The sequence below is a fragment of the Macaca nemestrina genome, chromosome 11, assembly GCF_043159975.1.
Source record: "Macaca nemestrina isolate mMacNem1 chromosome 11, mMacNem.hap1, whole genome shotgun sequence".
NCBI lineage: Eukaryota > Metazoa > Chordata > Mammalia > Primates > Cercopithecidae > Macaca > Macaca nemestrina.
The window spans coordinates 54,158,562-54,177,872 of record NC_092135.1 but is presented as its reverse complement, the minus strand read 5'-3'; the positions used below and the strand labels follow the sequence as shown (position 1 = coordinate 54,177,872).

At 44.4% G+C, this 19,311-nt stretch overlaps 1 protein-coding gene across 4 annotated transcripts; it reads left to right on the top strand.

Annotated features, from left to right (window-relative positions):
• The first annotated feature begins 8,682 nt into the window (after positions 1-8,682).
• On the top strand, positions 8,683-16,986 carry LOC105493223 (nuclear receptor subfamily 4 group A member 2). 4 transcript variants are annotated; one of them, XR_011609786.1, is made up of 8 exons: positions 8,683-8,941; positions 10,653-10,776; positions 11,282-12,147; positions 12,936-13,065; positions 13,455-13,618; positions 14,517-14,719; positions 15,227-15,284; positions 15,434-15,508. XR_011609786.1 is itself a non-coding variant. In XM_071072794.1 (8 exons), exons 3-8 carry the CDS (start codon positions 11,284-11,286, stop codon positions 15,688-15,690), a joined length of 1,722 nt encoding a protein of 573 aa, XP_070928895.1. In that variant the 5' UTR covers positions 8,691-8,941; positions 10,653-10,776; positions 11,282-11,283; the 3' UTR covers positions 15,691-16,986. The 4 variants fall into 4 exon arrangements, 3 of the variants coding, with proteins under 3 accessions (XP_070928895.1, XP_011759055.1, XP_011759053.1); XM_071072794.1 differs by having other exon boundaries at positions 8,691-8,941; positions 13,455-13,543; positions 15,106-15,284; positions 15,434-16,986; XM_011760753.3 differs by having other exon boundaries at positions 8,693-8,941; positions 11,460-12,147; positions 15,106-15,284; positions 15,434-16,985.
• Positions 16,987-19,311: the final 2,325 nt, after the last annotated feature.

Sequence of the window (19,311 nt, the reverse complement as noted above, 5' to 3'; positions counted from 1 at the left end):
TTGTGAAAGCTTCCATCCGTCCTGGTAGATAGACTCTAAGTCTCAAGTTAATGGCGCTAAGCTAGATTTCCCCCCCAAGTACAATTCTGTCAGCCGTCGTCGGCGCAGCTGGATTTCCGTAAGGTACAGATGTTGCTAATGACAGCTTAAGCACGGATGGGCAGATAGCATACGGAATGCAACATGTTGCCATATGGTTCCTTTAGCCTTTCACCTCCAGGGATATCAATCACATATATTCTGGGAGGAACTTAATGACTCTCTGAACAGCAAAATGAATTACCTGGTACAATTTATATCCCTTGACCTGATACGTTATAACAACAGGAAGATAGCATCTCGCAATTCTGTGGTATAAATTGAGCTACAGAGCTACATTTCAAATTCTACAACATCTATTTGTAGTTTGAGGGGCCCTGTCATATTCTGGCTGTAAAATCTGTTTCTGTATTGCCCATCTCCCTCCCCCTCCTACCTCTGGACGAAGCAAAATTTATAAAGTTTAGCAAAACTGTGGTGTCGGAAATTGCCAGTCAACCGATTAATAGATGAAGTGTGGAGAAATGGAAAATAGGACTTCCAGAGCTAGTTACTTCAACAAGAATTAGCCATCTTCAGGAATACCATACTTTTAAGCATACAAAATTAAAGGACTCCGGAAAACGTATTTTCTGTTAGTTGTTTCAGTATAGCTCCTAAATCTATTTATTAACTATTTGAAATTCTCCATTTATTTTCAAACTTCAACCATTCCTACACTTTGGAAATTACAGAAGACAGTTCTCAGAAATATGAAATGCAGGAAATGTAAGTAGCACCTCCTCAGCGAACCAGTTTCTGTATCCACAACCCCATGCACTCACTATTTATGTAGCTTAATTTGAATCATGTACATGGTGGTACTGGTAGTTTGCTTTTTCCTCCCAACATGTCAGTGACGGCATACTTAAGTTGCTGTTTCTCTCCTAGTGGATTGATTCTGCAATATCTCACAGGTGTCATTTTTAAATATCCTGGTGACTAATAAAATGTTTTGATTGCCTTTCAGATTATAAACGTGGTTGTCTTTGGTTGTCTTTTACTGTATCCTTTATTTTCTATTCACTAATACAGATAGATCACACAGAAAGACAGTAAGGGCAAAAAAGTAAAATAACTTACTAGAATTTCTAAATTTTATGTTTACTTTTACCTACTAAAGGATATTTGAAAGGTAGAGACACACTTTTAAAACTTTTCGCTTCTGGCACTATGTAAACATTAATTCATGTAAACTAATGACTAGCAGAATGCCCAAAATAGGCATGAACAATCTGAAAAAGTATTTACTTTCAGTCATGTCAAGTTTCAGAAAGTGTTAACATTTTGAAAGTTTGTCTATATATCATGTCCTTTCAGAATTACTGTGAAATTATAAGACAATGCTTCTCCTTTTTTTCCCCCCCCCTTTTGTAGTGGCTGATTTGTTACCTAGTGCTTGAGTTAGTTCGATAACTTTGATAATTATTATCAAAGAAGATCTTTTGTGTGTGTATATAGGAGAAAATCTTATACAGAACACATTAAGATATACATAAGTTATGGTAATCTTGTTTTCTGGGGCTGTTTTTTAAATCTTTTAATGGCTGAGGTTTTATTTCTCTTTGTAGTACCAGCACTCGATGTGTTTTAAACATGATCAGTAGTGATGGTGAGCTTGTCAATAATGACTCCATCTCCATGACTTGTGAATAGGCGGTGAGTGTGTCCTTTAATCAGTCACACAGAACTTGCTTTATAAAGCTGTTATTGTCATGAACAGATATTGCAGTCTTTTGTCAGGCCCAGTGATTATTAAAGTGTTCCTTCTTCAAAAGCCAGGCCGAAAGTCCTGCTGTGCTTCATTTCAGAATTGAAGTCCATTAGTAAATAAAACCCCAAGCCGCATGATATGCTTTTCATCAAGTTATAGGCTTACATATATTTCATTAATAATCTTGGACCCTTTTGTAGACATAGGTAGGTATATTTTTGGTGTGTGTGTATATATATATATATGACAACGAAAATAAAATATGTATCTTGCAGCATGACTTTTATTTTAAATGAAGATTTGATGGATGTCCATTGTTACTCTAAATGAGGTGGCTGGCTGCCAAGGGAAACCCTATAGTCAGAAAGTACTAGAATTGTTACTGCCTACAGGGAATCACTTTGTTTTTTGAGTTCTCAGCTTCACCTCCTCCTTTCAATAGTGCCCTTCCATATTGCTAATCTGAGAATTAGTCTGAATATGAAAACTTTTGAAAATATGTTTGTGTTGTCCAAGAAAAATTTCACCAGTGTTTCTGGTTGCCTGCTGGTTTTCAGCCTTTATCTTGAGTGTGCATGTTTATTCTAACTGAATGAAGAAAGACTATTAGAATTAGGTATATTCCCCATGCTAAGTATTTAAGATTGGCCAGGAGTCTGTTTTTCTCAAGGTAACATGGGACAGCTATGGATAGGCATTAGGCCTCTCGGAAAAGTCTTCATTCAAGTGATTGTGGCTGAGAGGAACAACCAGGAAAGAGTATAGTGCCCTGTTGCACTTGCCCTGTTGGCTTTTCAAATGCAAAATCCACGTTGTTGCATTTGGAAACTTGTTTCTCTCTTTTATGGTATTTCATTTAAGATTTATTTTTTAACTGCCAGTCTGCAAATATTTAACCAGCCAAGCAGGAAACAGCCTTTTATTCTCGGCTGTATACAGCTTTTGTTTTTATCTGGGTTAGCATGGGTGCCATGTAAATACCATATAAAATTTGACTTTGGTTGTCCTTACTTTGAAGATTGACAGGGGCTTCTTTAATTAATCTTGTTTCCTTTCATGTTCTGTATTGAGATACTGAAATACAGTATTTTATGCAGTTATAGGATTGTGTTTGCATTTATTTAATTTATGTTTCTTTTTTTTGAAGCATGTAGCCTTGAATGTTTGTTCTACCTTTTTTTTTTTTTTTTTTTTTCACATCATTACTCTGGTACTGCTTGATGTAACTTGATTAGCTCCCTCCCCAGTCATGATTGGTAATTAAAATAGGCATTAAAATTAGTCACTTAGCAATTTTGCTGTTCAATTGGCAATTAAATTACTTAATTGCAATTAAAGTCCTAATTTTAATTGGCAAAATGATAGATGTAGATTTAAGATAATATGTATAAATACTTTAATAAGTGTCTATATAAGGATTACTTAATTACTCAACTTCAAGTTTATGCTGTTAACTTTAGAACTTTTAAGTGAGCAATGAAATTTATATTACATCTATTCAAAGGATATGGTAATTAGATTTATTACTTATCACTATAAGGGTCCTTGCTTTAAGTTACTTTTGTAGTGTTAAAATTGTAGGCTTGATAATTGCAGAATTATGATGAGGAAAAGGGCATATATGTCTCTGTTGCAATATTATCAATACCTTCATTTTGTAAATTAAATTGAGACATTCTATCCACCAATTAGTCTGAGGAAAAAATCAAAAGTGGTTATTTTATCATAAAAGATAGAACAAAAACTAGCCAGCTGTGATTTACATATAAAAACTTGCAAAATGTATGTATTTTATCTAAGTTTAAATAAATGCTATCTAATACTGGTAGTGTTACTAATGGTATTAACTACTTTTAGAATTTGCAGATATTTGATATTTTCTTAGCATGTAGCAACTTATTTTCAGAATCTTCACACTGTCTGTTAGGACTTTGTACATTTTAGTGATGCCCATGTTTACTAAAATTAGCAATGAAATCTAAAACCAAAGTTATTCTTCCTTGCCTAATAAAAAATACTTCTTAAATAAGAAAATATTAAGTGGTTAATTTTAAAGCAAGTATTTAGGAGATGGTAACTGTGTGTCAAGTATTAACAAAAAAATGAAGGATTTTTATTATGCAAAATACTGTTTGAGTGGCATGAGGTTTTACCATATGTTCAGTTTCATAATTTTAATTTACAAGAAGATGCTTCTAGAAAAAAGAATGCTGGTTTTTTTTTCTGCACATCTTTACACATTTCTTGTACTGAGTTCTGTATCAAAGTAAGAAATAATTTTAAAAGTATTTGTGTTAAGTGGTTTTTGGTAAAAATCGGCCGAGAAATACTGAATAAAAGCTACAACTACCCAAAATGTGAATATTAACAAAGCAATAGATTTGTTCTTTAACCATCCTATGAGAAAGGAACAAACAATTTGGTCAATTAATATCCTGTCAATGCAAATGAAATGGCAAAAGCAAAACAATAAAAAAACTTTCAGAAGTAAAAACTTAATTTGTATTTTCAGAAACAGATTTTTTTCAAAGTGAAAATGTATTTCTTCTATCAGTAATGTGACTTAGTGCCCAATGGCAACGAATGCTGTGAATGAGTTTGTACAAATGTAATTTAAAATATGTCTTTTAATGCTAAAAATAGGTTCTACTAAGTAATTTTATTACGAAAAATCTTATAGTTGCCTCCACTCTTACAGCATAACAGGTATGTCTGTTTCACTATATCTGCATTGTAAGGTCTATTCTGAAGTCATTTGGGAAGAATGGTGAAATAAATCCCTAAAGGCCTCTTTCCCATGCATTAAAATAGAAAATCCTATGGGATTACATTCATGTTTGCTTTCTAAATTATGCCAAAAGCTCAATTTTATTAAATATAATCTGCCTAGCCATGCATAAAATAAAATACTTTGGTTTAGATGTGAGTATATGTATTATTTATGTTGATTTTTAATGAAAATATGTTTACATGTACCAATATGTTCTACTTAATATTGGTTAATATCATAAAAGGTAATATAGTAACATTACCTCCCTAAATGTTTTCTGTGGTCATCCAATAGTGTTTCTTAATAGTAATGCTTTTTAATTTATTTCAGTTGGTTTCAAAAGAAGATAGGAGCAATTTTTACTCCCATTTATTTTAAAAATTGTTAAGAAAATAACCTTCATTGTGGGGTAACTTTACACATTTATACATGGCAATAGTTTAAAGTTATATCAGCTACGGGGGCCTGAAAAAACCATTATTGTCATTTTAATTGAGTTATAAAATACTTTACTTGAACTATTTATGTTCAAGAATCTTGAAGGGTTGCAGTCATATAAATGCAGAATTTCAGTTTCTTTTAGCCTAAAGCATCGTTTTAACATTTTCTGAAAGGTTGTTCAATTCTACATTTTGATTCCATATGTGTAATTAAATCTCTGGGCACAAAAGCATTCTCTTATGTACTAGCAAATATACCCACAGGAATCTCCTTCTAAACTATAATTTATTTAAACATGTAATCATAGGATTTTAAAACATGGTTTCATTTTTCCAAACTGTATGCCAATTTGAACTTGCCGGTGATAAAATGAGAGATTTTATTACCAGTTTGATTTTTTCCTTCTGTGACCTAACAGTGAGTTAAACATGAGCAGGGGGAAATAAAGAAAATCTTTTGTGACCCTAATCCCATGTGTTAAAACTGTTTCCCTTTTGGAGAAAATAGAAGAGAATCAAAGATTTTTAGTTATTTATGAATTCCAGCACAACATTAATATTTGGGCCTGCAGCCTTCTCTTTAGTTTAGCTTAAATAGCGTGTGTGTGTGTGTGTGTGTGTGTGTGTGTGTGTGTGTGTGTGTGTGTGTGTCTGTGTGTTATTCTCTTGAACGTTGTGGAGTCAGGCCCCCTACTGACTGGATCAGTCAATTACACACACATTGGCGGTGCTACTGAGACATCGTCCCATTAGAATCTGGTGAGGAAAACTGTAGTCTGGGGTTTTGAGGGTGGTCTTTTTCTTTCTTTCTTTCTTTTTTTTTTTTTTTAAACACTTTCTGATCTATATGCTGAATCCTTTCCAACCCAGCTCATCCGGGCCCTATAGAAACCCCAGCCTAAGAAGTAGCTTATTCAAAATTGGTTTAAACGAGTTTAACAGCCTTACATCCGGCGTGTCTTCCTAAGAAACAGTAGAAGCTTCCCAGAAACCAGAATAGGACTTTGAAGAGGAGAGAACTCTTACACAGATGATAGAACAGATAAGAAAGGTCTCCCCTTTCTCTCATTTTAATTTTATATATAATCACTCCATTCCCAGTTAATAATAATTCTTATAATAAGCGGCTGTGAAAACGACCCTTCCTTCTTGGTGGCATTAAGACTTGGACAAAGGCTGTTATCAGGAAGCCGCACCTTTAACAGGTTGCTGTTAAACAATAACGCATCACATTACAATGTTTGGCTTCCTTGGCGCTCACTTGAAGAACTCCAGGACACTTTTCAGTTCCCTGGGACGGCATTTTCAAATTGTCCCAGGCTCAACCCAACCTAAACTGAATGTTTTTTATGGCAATGAGGGAGGGGGAAGCGTGCAGAGTGAATGCATCTACTTAGACGGGAGTGTGTGTATGGAGGCTGGTGGTTATAACCAACCTGAAAGTTCTCCCGGCCCCCGTTTTCCTAGGACTATATTAAAAAATAATAACTGCCACCCCGGCGTGCCTGTGCTTGAGTTTCCGACTGCCTGAAAATAGCGGCCGGGAGCCTGGCCCACCGCGGGGATCAAGGAAAGCTCCCCGTGGCCGCGCCCTGCTCTCTCGCGGAAGGGGAAGGGAACCCGGGAGGGCGCCTCTGAGCTGGTGTTGCTGCTATTTTGGGCCCAGCCTGGCCGGTGCGTCAATGCCTGCGCCCCTGCGTCACCGCCACCCCCACCCCCTTCCTTCTCCCCGGCTCTCCAAACTCTCACTTTTTCCCTTTCGTTCGCATGGAATCGCTTCTGCCCACGGGGCGCTGACGCTACCGAGCTCATGCTAATATGCTATTCTTCGCCCTCCCCCTCCTCATCCCCCTACTCACACACCCTTACCCGCCACCACAACCCGCCCCCCCACCCACTTCCTGGTTTTATTTTTTTCTTGCGCCTGCTAGGGCACCGCCGAGCAGCGGCGGCGGCGGCAGCAGTAGCGGCAGCCGCAACATCTGGGGGAAACTTAAGGTGGTCACGTAGGTTTCCCGGAGGCTGCGGCGCAGAAGAGCCCGCGGCTTCCTGGGGCAGCCGCAGGACATCTGTTGGCAACGCCTCCCCAGCCACCGGCGAGCTGGGGGCAGCAGGGAGTAGGCAAAGGCGGGGCTGCAGATTAGGGCTGAGCAGCCAGGGATCCCGAATAGTTCCACGGCGCCATCGGCCGGTACTGAGAACACGAGTAGGGGGGCAAGTTGCAAAAGGGTCCCGTCGGCCTGGAAGCGAGCCACGCCGAGGAAGGAGGGGCGGCTGGGACGCTCTGCGCGAGTAGAAAAGCGGGGGCGGCTCCGAACTCTCCCTCTCAAGGCCCAGCCTCTTCCAGCCCCGCGGGAGAAGCCCTAGGAAGCCCGCCCAGCTCCGGCCGGGAGACTGGGGGAGGGAGCTTGCCCTCCGGAGCCGCGGCGTTGTCTTTGCTAGAAAGCTCCCTGCGCCCGCGGCCTGGCGAGGGGAAATGAATTGCAAAGCAGAATCGGCGGCGACTCGGATGGCTGCGGGGGTGGGACACGCTCCCACAGTCCGCCCGGGCCCCTCTCCTGGCTGGGTTGTAGGCTCACACCTTACGCTTTGCGGAGACGCTGTCTCCAATCCCCACCCGCTTCGCTTTTCTTGTCCAGTCTTTCTGGGTTCTAAGATTGAGGCTGTGATAGACCTTGTGTTTCAAACGAAGGTCGATTTATTTCTCTAAAACTCGTGGAAGGGGTACAAGTTGGTGGGCACCGAGGAGTATCGAAAGTATTAGAGTTTGCAGAAGGTGGGAATCAGAGTACCTTTCTGCAGAAGGCGCACCTGTTGCCTGCTGCTCGGCTGCATTGTCTGCGAAAGGAAAAGGCGCGACGCTTCACTCTGACTTTTGGGGTTTCTAAAGAGCTGGGTCACGGTCACTGTCTACCCTCTCCCCTTCCTCTCCTCCCCCCCAACCCCACGCACCACGTCCTCCATCGAACGTGGGCACTGCGTGGAAATAAGGAAACACATAAAAATAAGCCCTACCCCCACTCCCATTCCCTTTCAGATGGGAGTGTGGGAGTAGGGGGAAGGGGGAGAGAGAGAATGAGAATGAATATATGCCAGAAGAGGAGGCGGCCTAGGACAGGAAAAGGGAGTAAAAGGGGATGAACCGGGTAGGGAAATCCCACCCGAACTGCGTGAGCCCTCTGAGCGTCTCGTGTCATGGGACATCTGTACGCTCTTCCGCTAAGGGGGTGACGAAGGTGGGTGGGAGAGGTTAGGGCGCTGCAAGGCACATCCCATTCCGTGCGGCTCCAGGTGCGTGCTACCTGGCCCACGCCAGCCTTCCCTTCCGCCTGGGCTTTTGTTGCACCCTCCCCACATGTGAGCGGCCGAGCAGCTGCGAGGGCGCGGGGGCCTGGGGGAAAATGAAGTGTCGCGGCACTGCGGGCTGCGCAGACCTGGGAGAGGTCACACCTCTTTCGGAAAAAAAAAAAGAAAGAAAGAAAAGAAAACACCAAAAACCACCCAAGCTGGCTACCAAGGTGAACGCAGAGCGGTTCCCACCTTAAAATCTGCCCTGCTCGTGACGTCAGGTCGGAAATATACCAAAGCGAGCGCGGGCCAGGAGTCCAGGGAGCGCGGCGGCGCGGCGATTGGGCGGCGGGCCGCTGACGCGCGCTGACGCGCGGAGACTTTAGGTGCATGTTGGCAGCGGCAGCGCGAGCCACATAAACAAAGGCACATTGGCGGCCAGGGCCAGTCCGCCCGGCGGCTCGCGTACAGCTCCGCGGTCCCTTTTGCCTGTCCAGCCGGCCGCCTGTCCCTACTCCCTCCCTGCGTGAGGTGTCCGGGCTCCCTTCGCCCAGCTCGCCCACCCCTCCCCGACCCCGGCGCCCAGCCTCCCAGAGGGAACTGCACTTCGGCAGAGTTGAATGAATGAAGAGAGACGCGGAGAACTCCTAAGTGAGTAGATGCAGCCCCTGCAGTTCGCCTTCTTTTATGCTTCTTCCTTCTTTTGCACGTCTCTTCTTTCCACTTGTGTGGGATAGGTTCTTTGGAAGTGGGAGCCAGAGGCTTCTAGTGAGAGTGGGACCGAAGGATGGGGAGTGCGTGCGCGTAGTTACCGGGGGGCATTTGTTCGAACTCCGGCTTTGGCACTAGTGGGGAGTTGGCTCCCGACAGAGGCTTCCAGGCTCCTCATTGGTGGACGTGGAAGGGAGACTCCACAGTTTGGGAGCTGAGGACTAGCCCGCGGAAATGTGAGCAAAGTTTGCTGTTAGTGAGGAATTGATTGTGGCCTGTGAAGACGGAGACTCCAAGTTCTGTGTATACGAGGGAAGCTGCCCACAAACTGACAGGGAGAGAAAGTTCTTCAGTTTATGCGTTGCTTGGGAACTGTGTCTCCGCGGCTGGCCAGCGCGCGATGTTTCCCGGGTATTGTTGAGTAAGGGAGGTGTTGGTAGAGTGTCCTGTTACTAAGTTGTCTGAAATTTCTGGTTTTGACATATGCTGTCCTTGGGTTTGCGAATGTGTCGAGAGAGAGAGAGACAGAGAGAGAGAGAGAGAGAGAGAGAGAATATGAATATGTAAAGAGTACAGTTATGAAACTGTGGAGCTACCAGGGAGTTAATATCCAACACAGGAATATCTCTAAGGGCTGTGGAAGTCGAGTCTCCTTTCTGCTTTTTCTGGGTAATCACCCCCCGCCCCCACCCCCACCACCACTATGAAGCAAGATTGTGGGGGAGGGGAAAGAATAGAAAGAGAGGATACTGGCTTTCTTTTTCATTAGTAATAAGATTGTCTGTGCGCTAGAATGCCTTCTAAGTGGGAACATCTGAAAATTACTAGGACACAAGAATGCCTTGTTCCAGAAAGGCAGATCGTGGAAGGCATTATGGGGAAGGTGTTCGTCTTGCTGTTCTGGGAAACACTTCTAATATTGGTGCCAATACCATATAAGCAGTATGTCCCCTCTCTGCAATTGACCTAAGATACTCCTGGAAAAGTAGGGTCCCCTCTTCCCACCTTGTGGCCATTAAAGATGCTGAAAGACAAGTTTTCTGGAAAAGTGAACATCAATTTGTCTGCAGCTCCAATCCCAGTGCTCTGTCAAGAGCACTTTAGAAATGCGGATGCTTCCACTCAAATTGCCTTCTCAGTCAAGGTCTTTCTAACATTTTATAAGGGGAAAGATTGTTTTCTCATTTTATATTCTTGACTTCTACTTTCTTCCCCTCTACCAAAAGAAAAGGCAATTTCACCACATGAAAAAAAAAATGCAAGAGAAGGTTCCAATGCTGTATTTTCAGACTCTAGTCTTCATACTCAGGTCCTGAATTAACCTAAGATGGAAATGACCTCTCCACCTACACTGTAGCAAAGGGGCCAGTTCATTACATCATAAATGTTAAATGAGTTCATGGACTAACTTTCCTCTTGCAGGATCCTCTCTCTGCAAGGATTTACACAGTGCAATGGGTAGTATTTTCTGTTGTTTCAAGTCATTTCTTTTATACATTCATTTTAAGTGCTGTGTTTGGTAAAGGCTTCCCACTCACTTCCAATGAGATGAACAGGGAAGGCATGGAAGGGCCTGCCTGGTGAGTCTACATATGCCCAGTTGAATCTCTGTCAGGAAGATACCCTGAAGCTTCCTGTGTCTGTATTTCAGGGAGGAGATTGGACAGGCTGGACTCCCCATTGCTTTTCTAAAAATCTTGGAAACTTTGTCCTTCATTGAATTACGACACTGTCCACCTTTAATTTCCTCGAAAACGCCTGTAACTCGGCTGAAGGTTAGTGCAACTTCATTTATTTCCTTTACTCTCCGGAGTTCCCCAAACATCAAGAAACAGGACAAGGCGATCTTCTTGGCAAACCCTGTAACTTAAGATTTGCCCGACCCATCGCCTTGGGGAACAACTTTCTCATTGTGAAATTCAACTTCATTTCTAGATGGTCATTTCTAGAAAGAGACTGCTGAATCTGAGCTTCAGAGAAGAGGCTCATCTGAGTGGGATTGACTGTAAAAAGGTGTGGGGGGTGGTATGGAGGAGATGTTTGGAAATACCTAGGAATGTGGACCCTCAGTAGCTTTTTAGCTCTGGGTCTTTATTTGGTCAGTCTTTCCACACCCTACACTGTTGTTCGGCAGCATTCTCCCTCTCCTGCCCTTCCTCTCGCGCCCCTACACGCTCTCTGACTGCCGCGGGCTGCCGGTGTAGCTCCAGGTGTACCCGAGCCCGGGAGGAAGTGTTCAGTTGACCAGGCTGAGTGTGTATCACCCTGTTTCATTTCCAGCCATGCCTTGTGTTCAGGCGCAGTATGGGTCCTCGCCTCAAGGAGCCAGCCCCGCTTCTCAGAGCTACAGTTACCACTCTTCGGGAGAATACAGCTCCGATTTCTTAACTCCAGAGTTTGTCAAGTTTAGCATGGACCTCACCAACACTGAAATCACTGCCACCACTTCTCTCCCCAGCTTCAGTACCTTTATGGACAACTACAGCACAGGCTACGACGTCAAGCCACCTTGCTTGTACCAAATGCCCCTGTCCGGACAGCAGTCCTCCATTAAGGTAGAAGACATTCAGATGCACAACTACCAGCAACACAGCCACCTGCCCCCCCAGTCTGAGGAGATGATGCCGCACTCCGGTTCGGTTTACTACAAGCCCTCCTCGCCCCCGACGCCCACCACCCCGGGCTTCCAGGTGCAGCACAGCCCCATGTGGGACGACCCGGGGTCTCTCCACAACTTCCACCAGAACTACGTGGCCACTACGCACATGATCGAGCAGAGGAAAACTCCAGTTTCCCGCCTCTCCCTCTTCTCCTTTAAGCAATCGCCCCCTGGCACCCCGGTGTCTAGTTGCCAGATGCGCTTCGACGGGCCCCTGCACGTCCCCATGAACCCGGAGCCCGCCAGCAGCCACCACGTGGTGGACGGGCAGACCTTTGCTGTACCCAACCCCATTCGCAAGCCCGCGTCCATGGGCTTCCCGGGCCTGCAGATCGGCCACGCGTCGCAGCTGCTCGACACGCAGGTGCCCTCGCCGCCGTCGCGGGGCTCCCCCTCCAACGAGGGGCTGTGCGCTGTGTGTGGGGACAACGCAGCCTGCCAACACTACGGCGTGCGCACCTGTGAGGGCTGCAAAGGCTTCTTTAAGGTGAGCAGTGGCTTGAGCGGAGTAGGCAGGTAGGGAGCCCCTAGTGCCCGGGACCCTGGAGTGTGCCTCCGCCTTGGTGCTGGCAGCCCAGCCCCAGCTCTCCTGGGACTGCCCGGCTCTCCGGGGTCCACCGAAGCTACCCTGCAGGAGTCCACGGGCTGCGGCGGGGACTTCCGGGTGTCTGAGAAAGGGAAGCAGAAAGACTGGGAGGCCAGGGTCGCATCCCCCTCGCACTCAGCCGACCCGGCTGGCCCCCGCCCGAAGTTGCTGGAGCCGGAGTTGGAAGAGGGTCATTTGCATGTGCTAGGAGCTGTCTTCCCTGTTCAGAATGAAATTGGTTAGGACAGAGAACCGTGTCTGAGCTAACCAAGTGGAACAGAATTCCCTATGGTCAAATTAAGTGATCTCTTTATTTCGCCATCCTGATTGAATAATCTTATCATTTTAAATAGAGAAGGTCTCCAAGGAATGTAAATAATATGAATGCCCACGGATTTGTATTTACTGAGCGTCTCCTTCTCCTTCTCTTGGCATATAAAACACAGCAAGGAGCGGCAAGGTTAGCTCAAATGTTAACGCTATCAATTTTCTTCTGTTAAATGCCCTGGGGGAGGAAAAAGAAAAGAAAGAAAGAAAAGGAAGAGAAAAAAATAAAATGGAATTGTGTGTATGTGTTTGTTTGTGGGGAGGAATCGTAAACCCCAGCCACATATCGGAAATTTTCTCCGAGTTGCCTGATTTTCAAAAGAAGAAAAAATTTTTTTGGTCTATATTGTCTCCTTTTGCAGCGCACAGTGCAAAAAAATGCAAAATATGTGTGTTTAGCAAATAAAAACTGCCCAGTGGACAAGCGTCGCCGGAATCGCTGTCAGTACTGCCGATTTCAGAAGTGCCTGGCTGTTGGGATGGTCAAAGAAGGTAGGTAGCGGGGAGCTGCCGACCCTCCAGTTTGCGCCCTTAGGAAACCACTGCTCATACTCTAGCATCACGTTCCACTTCCCGGTGCTGGGGATCTCCGGTTCCCCCACAGTCTGGCCTTCAGGACCCCGCAGCTGCCTGCTTGCCCGGCTTCCCCTAGAGAAAGCCGCCAGGCCCTTCTCTCCTTAAACTATACGACCCATTTGGAGGAAGATATAAAATAACCCCGCATTTTTTAATGCTTCTCGTCAGTAAAGGCTTTACAAGCAGTGGGGCCCTGAGCCGCTCAGCCTGGTGCCCCGCGGCTGCGGCCTTCCCCCGGGAGGGACCGAGGCAGCAGCTGGGCCTGGGCTCGGAAAAGTGGCGCTAACAGGGCTCTTCCTTTGCAGTGGTTCGCACAGACAGTTTAAAAGGCCGGAGAGGTCGTTTGCCCTCGAAACCGAAGAGCCCACAGGAGCCCTCTCCCCCTTCGCCCCCGGTGAGTCTGATCAGTGCCCTCGTCAGGGCCCATGTCGACTCCAACCCGGCTATGACCAGCCTGGACTATTCCAGGGTAAGAAGCTGGTGGGGGGAAATCATGTGGATAAACCGACAGATGGGCAGGACCCCTCCCCACATCCACCATTAACCCTCAGATTCAATGGGGTAAAGAAGGCAAGCAAGACTATATGCCTCACAGCTCTGGCCAGGGATTGTAGCTTGGGGTCATAGACATGAGAACAGGGCAGAGGAAGGAGAAGAGGGACATGCCACAGGGTTTGAAGCTGTGTGAATTCCCACTACCCCACTACCCCTCCGCCCCTCCTCTTCCATATACCCCAGTGCCTCTATCATGAAATCCAGGGGCTGTACGAACTCCCCCCTCCCCGATCTACTTTATTCCCAGTCCTCCATAGAGGTAGATGCTTTAATCCTCATCCTTCCTGGCACTGTGCTGGGGAAGGATGTAGGGCCTGTCTGGGGGTCAGGGAAGGGAAGGAGAGGGTGTGAAGAATGGCAGTGAGGTGGGGGATCAAGTGGTCAGATCCTTTTTACTCCAGCTGTGAAAAATATGCGGGCTTTAATTGGAGGAAGTATGTTGAGCAAACGTGGTAGCGACTGCAATTTTATTAAGATTTGAAAAAGGATGTCTCAGCTCGAGGCCCACTCTGGGACTAGCATGAATACTAACGTGTCAATTGTTTTGTGGAGATAAGAGTGAACGTTTCCCAGGGCTGGATGGCACTGTATTTAGTCTGTATGGAAATGGTAATTTACATATTTAAAGCAGCGACCTCGTAGCACCATCCCTAATTGAATTAATTGCCCCGGAACATCTAATTTCCTTACTGGTCAGAGAGAGGTTTAATTGTTATAAAAACCTGGCTCCCCTACTAGAAACGGGGTTAGCAATTTCACGGGTTATATATTTTAGAGAACCTCATTAAGTGCTTTTTAAAATGAAATTCCAGTTCCAGGCGAACCCTGACTATCAGATGAGTGGAGATGACACCCAGCATATCCAGCAATTCTATGATCTCCTGACTGGCTCCATGGAGATCATCCGGGGCTGGGCGGAGAAGATCCCTGGCTTCGCAGACCTGCCCAAAGCCGACCAGGACCTGCTTTTTGAATCAGCTTTCTTAGAACTGTTTGTCCTTCGATTAGCATACAGGTAATGAGGGAGGGAGGAGACAATCCAGGGAGGCTGTGAGAGAAATCAAGAAAGGAAAAGAAAGGGATGAAGGGAAACCAGAGGGTGGGGTAGAGAAAAAGAATAGGAAATGAAAGTCGGAGAAAGGAAGAAAAAGAAAGAAAACAAAAAAAGACAAGGGAAGGAGCAAGCCCAGAAGCCTTGGATGAATGGAATGGAGGTGGGATAGGGGGCGTTCTTGATTGTTATGAAATTAAACCCTTTCAAGGTCCACTGGTCTACATTTTATTAACTCTTCAGTAATTAGGTGCCTCTTAAATCCCTCATTTATTGCTCTTCAAGTAATTAGTTGTTTAGCTTTTCTCTCTCTCTTTTTCTCCCCTCTCTCTCTTTGGTATTAATTGCAGGTCCAACCCAGTGGAGGGTAAACTCATCTTTTGCAATGGGGTGGTCTTGCACAGGTTGCAATGCGTTCGTGGCTTTGGGGAATGGATTGATTCCATTGTTGAATTCTCCTCCAACTTGCAGAATATGAACATCGACATTTCTGCCTTCTCCTGCATTGCTGCCCTGGCTATGGTCACAGGTCAGTACTGCAGGTGCAGGGTGCTTCCCCTCCAGAACTGCCTAGCAGGATTTGTCCTGGCTTGCCCTTGTCACAGATTCTCCTTGGTTTTGCCAACTAGCTAACTGTCTTGTACATTCTTCTTTTGTTTCTGATTATATTTTCTTTAGAGAGACACGGGCTCAAGGAACCCAAGAGAGTGGAAGAACTGCAAAACAAGATTGTAAATTGTCTCAAAGACCATGTGACTTTCAACAATGGGGGGTTGAACCGCCCCAATTATTTGTCCAAACTGTTGGGGAAGCTCCCAGAACTTCGTACCCTTTGCACACAGGGGCTACAGCGCATTTTCTACCTGAAATTGGAAGACTTGGTGCCACCGCCAGCAATAATTGACAAACTTTTCCTGGACACTTTACCTTTCTAAGACCTCCTCCCCAGCACTTCAAAGGAACTGGAAAGATAACGGAAACTGTCCAGAGGGGGCAAGTCACATGGGCAGAGATAGCCCTGTGAGCTGTCTCAGCTCAAGCTGCCCCTCATTTCTGTAACCCTCCCCCAGCCCCCTTGATCCCTAAAGAAAACAAACAAACAAAAACTGTTGCTATTTCCTAACCTGCAGGCAGAACCTGAAAGGGCATTTTGGCTCCGGGGCATCCTGGATTTAGAACATGGACTACACACAATACAGTGGTATAAACTTTTTATTATCAGTTTAAAAATCAGTTTATTGTTCAGAAGAAAGGTTGATATACTGTATAATGGGAAATGTTTGGCCATGCTTGGTTGTTGCAGTTCAGACAAATGTAACACACACACACACACACACACACACACACCTTAAGGGGACCCACAAGTATTGCCCTTTAACAATACTTCAAAGTTTTCTGCTGTAAAGAAAGCTGTAATATATAGTAAAACTAAATGTTGCGTGGGTGGCATGAGTTGAAGAAGGCAAAGGCTTGTAAATTTACCCAATGCAGTTTGGCTTTTTAAATTATTTTGTGCCTATTTATGAATAAATATTACAAATTCTAAAAGATAAGTGTGTTTGCAAAAAAAATAAATAAATACATAAAAAGGGACAAGCATGTTGATTCTAGGTTGAAAATGTTATAGGCACTTGCTACTTCAGTAATGTCTATATTATATAAATAGTATTTCAGACACTATGTAGTCTGTTAGATTTTATAAAGATTGGTAGTTATCTGAGCTTAAACATTTTCTCAATTGTAAAATAGGTGGGCACAAGTATTACACATCAGAAAATCCTGACAAAAGGGACACATAGTGTTTGTAACACCGTCCAACATTCCTTGTTTGTAAGTGTTGTATGTACCGTTGATGTTGATAAAAAGAAAGTTTATATCTTGATTATTTTGTTGTCTAAAGCTAAACAAAACTTGCATGCAGCAGCTTTTGACTGTTTCCAGAGTGCTTATAATATACATAACTCCCTGGAAATTACTGAGCACTTTGAATTTTTTTATGTCTAAAATTGTCAGTTAATTTATTATTTTGTTTGAGTAAGAATTTTAATATTGCCATATTCTGTAGTATTTTTCTTTGTATATTTCTAGTATGGCACATGATATGAGTCACTGCCTTTTTTTCTATGGTGTATGACAGTTAGAGACGCTGATTTTTTTTCTGATAAATTCTTTCTTTGAGAAAGACAATTTTAATGTTTACAACAATAAACCATGTAAATGAACAGAATTTTGTCTTCTTTCTGGGTCAGGAAAAAATAATGACTGAATGGCAACATAACATACACAGTTGGAGATTAATTTGGGATAGGTCACTTATTCAGTATCTGAATTTCAAACTGACAGCCTATATCTATTCTGGCAAAAGAAATCAGGTGAACCAAAATAGTCATCCAGATAATTCAGTAAAATATTTTTTCTTAACTAGAATTTTCCAGTCTGGCGACCAATATTTTTAGAGTCAATTTAGAATATCTCAACTCTTCTGTTAACTTTGCAAGTAAGTGTAGCTTTCAGGAGAGATGTTCTGGAGACCCAAGAGCTTTTGAACTTGAACAAGGTCAGAGTCTTGTCAAGTACTTGTCTTGCACAGTGATTAGGAAGTATCTTTTTAAGACTCAAGAAGTCAACACGGGTTTGAGGAGTGTTGTACGTAATCTCCAATTTTCCAATTTCTCAATTTACAATTGTTGGGTCATGGAGAAAGGGCTAAGCAGTTCAGGCCCTTTGGGCCTTGGGTCACTTTGGCACAGAGCAGAACTCAGTAGAGGTATTTCTTACAACTCTTTATTTTCCTCATTCAGTGGATGGTGATGAGGTGCAATTTGTAGTTTTAGAACAGAATTTATCCCTTATAACTTTCTCAGGTACATGATAAAATATCTGTGTGTTGGATCCTGGGCCTAGTATAAGCAAGTTGTAACCAGGCCTCTCGGATTCCACCCAGCACCAACTTTCAAAAAAGAAAGGAAACTGATGCTGTAGAATCTGCTTCCGCTCAGAACCCTTGTCCTTGGGCAGATGAGGTCCAACGAGTTTCGCCTTAGGGCAGCTGTGAATTCATAGTGAGGGTAAGGTGGGGATGGTCTCCTTCGCTGACCCTGGTGAATTACTGATGGCCTTGGGGGGTCACTGAAATTTACAAAGAGTGTTATTGTTTTTAAAATGCAGAGTTAGAACTGTAAATTGCCAGGAGAGCGCTCAGGTTTTCTTTCGCTTGTTTCTCCTCTTTTTAAAAGACACGTTTTGCGGGTCAGCAAAAAGAGAGAATGCAGGTCTCGGTGGTAATATAAGGTTATTTTTACAAGATGCGTTTTTCTCCGGGTAACTGAGGGACAAATAGGGTGGCCACATAAGAGATTAAATAATAACGAAATGTTCAATTTCTTGACTTTCTTGAAAAGATGAGACTAGCCATATCATTTTATTTTCACATCTTATGCCCAAGTAAAGCTACAAAGCTTTTAAGAGAAAGAGAAAGGCTCTTTAGAAATGCTGGGAATCTGCAGAGCCTTCAGCACTCGTCTCCCAGGTGTCTGCAGCCCGGAGACAATGACATTCCGTCACACAATCCCCCAGAGTTGAACCCAGAAACGAACTCTGTGACTGGTTCTCCCTTAAGGAAGCGTCGGCGCATCACCCAAGGCCAAGGGGGAGTCGGGTAGTGCGCCTCCCGGGAATTTGGGGTCAGAGGAGGCAGGGAGGACGCTCCACCAGGTCCGCGTGCCGACTACACCGGCTCGCCGAACATTCCGTTGTGATTCCTAAATTGCAAATTGGTTAGTGCCTTTTCTGTTTCACAGAGTCGCTGTCAAACTCGCGGCCGCGCACCGAGTTGCTCGGGTAAAGAGCGTCGCATGTATTGCCCCTGCATCTTTCCATATGCAGCTGAGGACTTTTCTTGTCCTAATGTTTCTAGGAGTAAAGTGAGAAGAAGCAACAGACACGCTGCATTGCCAAAAGCCAGACGTTGCATGACCTTCTTCAGAAAGAGATTAAACTTTATAATGAGGGCTTCATACCGCCCTCGTCTACCCACGTCCTCTTAAGCATTTCAGTTATTGTGCATCGTTCCAGCAATGGAAAATACATGATCATTGTTCCGAAGACATGACCATACAGTTCTCAGCTCTGAGGGAAGGTCTAATTTTAAGACTTTGCTATCTAGCCCCATTTTGAGTTTATGGATAGATGCCCTTAATTCAAACCTCGAGTGAGCAGTGAGCAGCGGTGTCGCCTGCTCCTTCCTGAGGTCTGCCTTTCTGCCGTACAGGGGACGGTCACAATTTCTCTGGGTGCCCTGCTGGCCTTCCGCTGTGGATGGGTGGATGAGAGAGAGAGAGAGAGAGAGAAAGAGAGAGAGAGAGAGAAAGAGAGAGAGAGAGAGAGAGAGAGAGAGAGAGTATTTGGGGTACTGATTGTCACAAGAGAGATATGTACGGCCCAGGGAGCCCATGGTGCCCTGCAGTGACAGCGGCACCCAACGACCTTATCTTGTGTATTTCTTTCTGGCACTGGACTCCATTCTTAGATAGTTTAGGTGCCTCCTCCCCTAAAAA

Bases quoted from the DNA above. Each gene is read 5' to 3' on its own strand.
- LOC105493223 (XM_011760751.2), top strand. From the start codon at position 11,284: ATGCCTTGTGTTCAGGCGCAGTATGGGTCCTCGCCTCAAGGAGCCAGC. The intron at 13,066-13,454 runs GTAGGTAGCGGG...CTTCCTTTGCAG, and splicing joins TGTTGGGATGGTCAAAGAAG to TGGTTCGCACAGACAGTTTA. The intron at 15,285-15,433 runs GTCAGTACTGCA...TATTTTCTTTAG, and splicing joins TGCCCTGGCTATGGTCACAG to AGAGACACGGGCTCAAGGAA.